The sequence below is a fragment of the Myiozetetes cayanensis genome, unplaced genomic scaffold (genome assembly GCF_022539395.1).
Source record: "Myiozetetes cayanensis isolate MyiCay16 unplaced genomic scaffold, myiCay2020 scf10, whole genome shotgun sequence".
Taxonomy (NCBI): Eukaryota; Metazoa; Chordata; class Aves; order Passeriformes; family Tyrannidae; genus Myiozetetes; species Myiozetetes cayanensis.
The window spans coordinates 1,638,266-1,644,697 of record NW_026086605.1 but is presented as its reverse complement, the minus strand read 5'-3'; the positions used below and the strand labels follow the sequence as shown (position 1 = coordinate 1,644,697).

Genomic DNA, 6,432 nt, shown 5'->3' with positions numbered 1-6,432 from the left:
CTTATTTCCTTTCCTAATGAGAAAATGTAACCCCGAGCCCTTGGTCCACAGCTGTGCTGGGCTTTGTCCTGGGGTTCATCTGTGCTGCAATTCCAGAAGGCTGGACTGGGAGGCTCAGAGCTCTCAGCTGGCCGGCAGCTGCAGCTGCAGGAGGTGCTGACTTCAGCATGGAGCCCTGGCTGCTGTGAGCTGAGGCAATGGGGATCACACCGGGGGACAGAGAAGTGGTTTGATCTCAGCCCTGACCAGGTCAGCTATGAAATACATCTTTGTTGTGCTTAGAGCAGAACAGGTCTCACCTCTCAAATATCTCTGATGAGCTTTATTTTGGCACAACTTCTTAAAAAAAAACCACATTGACTGGAGAATGATGACACATCCTTGTCCAAACCATACCTTCCTTGTCCCCCAGCAGCACTGGGGGAATTATGAGGGGGTTGCTGTACAGCCAGGCTGCACATTTTGTCTCTGCACAAAGAGTATTATGAAACATAATATTAGTGTGTCCTAAACTTGAGCCAAGTTTGATGCCCTTTCAAAACACTTACTTAAAGCTTATTCCTTTTTTAATCACTAAATGAATATTCATGGCTTCATCTGCCTTGTGCTGTGAAGTGAAGCACCTGAGCAAATCCAGGAAGGAAATGAAGTGTCTCTTCCAAAGGCAGCAGGGCTGGAATGCAGAGCTGTAAGATGGGCTTAGAGGATGGTTCTGTGCATGTTGCCATCTCCAGGATTCCATGTGTAAATAGGGGATAGTTCATAAGCTGGAAGGAGGGATTGTGAGAGGACAAGAGGGAATGGCTTTAAACTCACAGAGGGCAGGGTTGGGTGGGATATTGGGAAGGAATTCCTGGCTGTGAGGGTGGGCAGGCCCTGGCACAGGATGCCCAGAGCAGCTGTGGCTGCTCCTGGATCCCTGGAAGTGTCCAAGGCCAGGCTGGATGAGGCTTGGAGCAAGCTGGGACAGTGGAAGGTGTCCCTGCCCAGGACAGGGGTGGCACTGGGTGATCGCTGAAGTCCAGTTCGGGTGGTCCTGCTTGAGCAGGGGGATGATGCCCTCCAGCACTCCCAACTGCAGCCACTCTGTGACTCCTGACAACCCCCAGCCCTGGAGCACATCCCTCAACACCACATACCAAACCCAGCCTTTGATTGCGCTTTTTTTATTAAAATATCTCATGTATATTGCTCACATTAAAATACAGCAGTAGTTTAATTTTAAATATCGCCACAAGTATAGACACTCAAAAAAAAAAAACCCAAACCCACATCACTTTAATAAAATAAATAAATTTGTTTATCAAAGTTTCAGGCTGTCAGGGTTAGATGATAAGTCGTTTCAGACACACTACACCTCCTAAGACACAGAACTCCCCTCCCCCAGGACAGGAGGCTGTGGGGACACCACGTGCAGATTATCTACAGCACAGGGATGAGACAGAGGCACTGGGGCTGGGGGTGTTACAGTCACAAACCACAGCACAGGGAGGCCCTGCCTGGCAGGGCAGGGCAAGGCATGTCTGGGAAAGAGCATGGGGCTGGATTTTGACACACACAGAGGAGGGGAGTTTTCATCCCAGCAGGAGTTGATGCTCAGCTTTATCCTGCAGAGCTGCAGCAGGGAATGAGTTTGGTCTGGAGTGGATGCTCACAACTCTGCTCTAATGCAGCACTGGTTATGGAAGCAGGACCCTGCCTGCTGCTTCAGATGTTGTCTGGACTTGGCAGTTGGAACAGTGTCAAGAGGGACACAAGGCCTGAAGGGCAGGTGTCTTGTCTTGCTTTAACAGACACAGAAAATTAGAGCGAACTGGCAGAGTTTGGAATTCAGAAAAAGAGGAAATAAGAATTGCTTTAACGTGGGCAAAACAGCTCAAGGGCATTTGCTTCATTTCCCCTCACCTCAAGGGAGGAAAAAAAGAACCAATCTGCAGAAGAAATCTGCACTGCAGGATCATGGATAGTTCAGATTGGGTCTTTAATGAAAGTGTTCCAGGATGTGTGGAAAGAAAAGGATAGCAAAGAAATCTCACTTTCTGGGTAAAGTATTTAAATTCAACAAAAACTCATCGGTTCCCGTTGTAGAGGCACAATTCAGAGAAAGCTGCATCTAAAACCTCAATGAAAACAAGTAAAAACTCTAGTCCAAAAATAAAGAAAATGTCATTTACGGGTAGGTTATTTTGCTGGTGTAGTGCAAGGTAAGTAAGGTCAGAGAAGTGCAGTATCACCTTTGTAGTATAAATACTTTCTACATAATTCAGAAGAGCTACAAAATTAGTCTCCAAAAAATAACTGTGCAACACATCTAAGATAGACAGCATGCTTACTGAGTCCCAGTGTCTAAGCTACCTGTTTAAATGGGGGGTTCACCCTTGTGTCTCACCTCAGGAGGGAATTCTGCAGCTTGGTCACAACCAAATCCATCTGCATCTCTCAATGCCTGTAAACAAGTTACCTCTTATGGATCCCAGTATCCAGTAGCTGTTCTTGCCACCACAAGTCCTGCCATCGTGTTTTTGTAGCACTTTATTGAGAGCCACAACCAGAAGAACACTTCCTGAATCAGCAACTAGATCTGAATTATCCGGGTCTGGCATTGCGTAAACATTTCCCTCAGTTCTTTTTGCTTGATTTCATTTAAAGCTTCTGGTTCCGCAGGGCTCTTCTGGACCTTTGCCACGGCAAAGTTGATCCCTTGAGTCAGTCCTGCCTGGGTGATGTTTGCAACCTGGACCATGGAGCTGCGGATCTTGGCGAAGGGGGACACGGCCCTGCTGCCACCCTCGGCGGGAGAGGGAGTGGGGTGGAGTCCTGGCTCGGGGTTCCCACACACAGAGCCGGGGCTCCTGTGGGATTTACCGCAGTCGGTCCCACCCACAGCCAGGAGCTGAGGACTGGGCTCAGCAGAGCGGAAATCCAGCTTGGAGGGCCGGGAAGGGACGTCCCCCACAGCTTCAGCCGTGCTTTGGGCCGCGTTATTGCTGCTTTGTGCCGAGGGGCGAGGGGGCTCCTGAGAACCAGCCTGGGCCTCCAGACCATCCGAGCCCTTGCTCTGGGCATCCTGCACGAACCTCTGGCAGTACACATCGATGGGCTTGGGGAGCTCCCCGTGCGCGCTGGCACCAGAGGGCGCGGCCGTGTCCTCGTCCTGGCAGTGGGAGCGGCCAGGCTGGGAGCCCTGCCCCGCCTGCGATCCCTGCCCCGCCTGCGAGCCCTGCCCCTCGGGCCCGGCGCTGTCCGGCCCGCTCAGGGACTGCGAGCGGCTGGCCAGGCGCGGGGCCGAGGCCAGGATGCCGCAGCTGGGCAGCACGTAGTCCGTGGGACCGATGTTCTCCAGGGAGTCCGTGAGCTGGTTGTCCTCGTCCGACTTGGAATTAGTCAGGAAGTCGTCGGAATGGAATGAGTCGTTATCTGAGCCCTCTGTGTCAGATTCGGTCTGGGCTTTGGGATCTGCCCCTGGGTTCTCCAGAGTTTCAAGGCTACTGTCTGATTTCCAGAGATTCACTTTCAAGTTTGGCTTCAAAAAATTGACTTTCACTTCTGGTTTAGCGAAGCTGCCCAGCTTGCGAAGGTTGCCGATGTTTACGTTGGATTTGGTTTGCTTCACTTTCTGATTGAGGGAGGAGAACTTGCTCAGCAAATAGTTCTTGCCCTGGGCCAGGGAGCCTCTGTTCTGAGAGCGAATGCCAATGATGTCCTCGTGGGGTTTACTGCTCCTCCTACAAGAGAAAACTGGATTTCTAATGTACAGCCAAAGCAGTCATTTTTATAAACACCAAGTATTCACTGATTTCCAGTCTATTTCCACAGCAGAGATGGACACTGAGTTACTAGGTTATTCTTTCCTCACATAAATAAAGGAAATTAATCCTTTCCTTACATAATATTGTACCATATAAGCTAATCAAGCTCAAACCAACAAAAAAAGGAGGGTTGATACAGAACAGTAACCAAACGAGGAACAGCCACTTTCTGCAGGCACTTTAATTTTAGAAGAAAAGAGATTTGAATTCTCTATTTTTGTAACCCTGGCTTTGTGTATGCTGTACTCAACACATTTCTAGCAGTTCACACAGCCTGAACTGGAAGTGTCCAAAATAATGCGAGAGATGGCACTTGAAGGGTTCAACAGGAGCAGGTTCACAGCTCCCAGGCTGAGCATGTGGTCTGCAGTCTGTTCTTTACAGCTGTGTCCATGAGCACACACACAAAGCGCTGTTCTGGCCTGCACCTTTTGCTGCTGTCACTGGGAGCAGCGCAGGGAAATGTCACCTCAGCCCCACACACAGGTCAGACATTTCCTGCAGCCATCCCACACTGTGCTTTGCCCCTGGGAAGAGCAGAAGTGGATACAGGAGGTTCCCATCCTTTATGGACTCACCTTTCCAGCTTCTTCTCAATGATGGGCACATCCAACCCCATCGCCTGCTTTGTGATTCTCAGCATCTCTGCAATGCACTGGAGAGTGTCTGAAATCCAAGCAGCAGCCTGTCAGACCCTTCAAAACACCCCTAAAATCCCACATTCCACAATCTACAAAGAAAGAAGTCTACTTTTAACACAATTAAGTTTGTTTGGGTTTTTGGAGGGTTTTTTTTCCTTTCACCCTACGAGTTGCAGTTCAGATTTCGAGCTTTCAAATAAGCTTAAAGAAGAGACTCTCCTTGATCCCTAAATGCTGGGTTTTAAGTGAATCACTGCCACACTGCTTCATTTGTGGGAAGAAGAGAAGCAATTATATTTATTCTAATCCTTGCTGACAAAAATCAGTGCTCCAGGTAAGAAGTGATATTTTTTTTCCCTTATTAGTGGTCATTTAATTTAGTTAAACAACAAGCAAGAACATTTCCAGACACTGATTTCACTAAAGAAATCAATTTCTTCAGCTCTTTTAGGAGCTAATTTTAACTTCATTTTAGAAGGTTTTGGAGCAGTAAATGGACAGGGAAATGTCTCTAGTTCTAGAGAGACATTTTGCTTTAAAGCTGCATTTGGAACTCATTTTTCTTTCTATTCAAACAGTAACATCCACATGTTCACTCAGGAAGCCAAACAGAGGGGTTTTTATGGTTCCCACCCTGCCCAACTGGATTGTATCAGAGTCACTTCTGCAGAAGGGTAGGTTTTAGGGGCCATGGAACAAGTGTTTCCTGGACAAACAGTGGAATACCAAACACACTTTTATGTCTAAAGCTTTTCCACAGGAAAACAAACCTTTTCCATCTTCTTCTGGGTTTCTCACCACAGCTCTGAGGGTGTGAAAATACCCACTCAGCTCTTTGTACTTGTAATGCAGCCTCATGCAGGAGAACTTGGGTTTGCCAAAGAGAGTAGGCTCGGGCCCTGAGAGAGAAATCAGATTAGACATCTTCAACCAGACCCTGAGAGAGAAATCAGGTTAGACATCTACAACCAGACCCTGAGAGAGAAATCAGATTAGACATCTTCAACCAGACCCTGAGAGAGAAATCAGATTAGACATCTTCAACCAGACCCTGAGAGAGAAGTCAGATTAGACATCTTCAACCAGACCCTGAGAGAGAAGTCAGATTAGACATCTTCAACCAGACCCTGAAGAGACCCTGCAGAGACTCTGCCTGAACAATCAGCACAGACTCTCTGTGTGTCCAGTACAGCCCAGCCTGATGGTTTACAACACATCACCCTTTCAAACACCACCTGCATGCCGTGGTTTTTTAGGGAATGCTCTGGCAAGGATTACAGGGAAGGCTGACACATTTCTACCAGGTGGATGCAATGAAGCTGTCAGTTCTCTTCAGTGCACTGCTTGCATCTACAGCAGCAAACAAGCTGTAGATGAAGGTGTTTCTGTATCCTGTGCATCAGGATGTGTTACAAACCTCCACATGCTGTGTAAGAGCCCTTGCCACTGAACTCTTGCAAACTGCACAGGGACAGGGACAGTTACAGTCAGGAGATGATGAAATCACTGCCTATTGTGCAATGGAGGGTTAAACTCTATCAGGAGGCCACACAATTTCTTCTCTCCAACTAGAACAATCTTTTTCATCTGCAAAGAGTCAAAGACATCCCATCTTTATTGCTTTCAGCAGCAAATGCTGGATTTAGCCTGCAGATGGTACATTCTATAGGCAAGTTAAATGAGCATAACAAGGTGATTTTGTAGCAGCTTGTTTGTTATCAAGCCTTGAGAAAGAAGTTTTAAAAACCTATGGAACAGATTTAAAGTACAATTCCCAGCCAGGTGCTGCTTTTGGATCAAAGAAAGAGAGCACTGAATGCACAAACCTGTGACTCATTACAGAAGTTGATCAAGTTGTTTGATAAATAATGAAATTGGTTTTGATGATTCCGTGGTTCTTTTAAGAGTTTGAAAGAGGGAAAACTTTAGAATCCTGGCAGTGATCAAAGTTTCCATTTCTAACAGCAGCAAAAGCCGTTCCT

General features: G+C 47.4%; 1 protein-coding gene across 3 annotated transcripts in view; it reads right to left on the bottom strand.

Moving 5' to 3' along the window:
- Window positions 1–1,150: 1,150 nt before the first annotated feature.
- The window catches only part of INPP5F (inositol polyphosphate-5-phosphatase F), a 37,295-nt gene continuing 32,013 nt past the window's right edge, over window positions 1,151–6,432 (bottom strand). For all 3 annotated transcript variants that reach the window (XM_050334465.1, XM_050334479.1, XM_050334472.1), the window contains 3 exons: window positions 5,221–5,349; window positions 4,388–4,475; window positions 1,151–3,725 (listed from right to left, as the gene is read on the bottom strand). In XM_050334465.1, coding sequence (XP_050190422.1) covers window positions 2,576–3,725; window positions 4,388–4,475; window positions 5,221–5,349 — 1,367 coding nt within the window. In that variant the 3' untranslated portion in view covers window positions 1,151–2,575. The remainder of the gene's footprint in view (window positions 3,726–4,387; window positions 4,476–5,220; window positions 5,350–6,432) is intronic.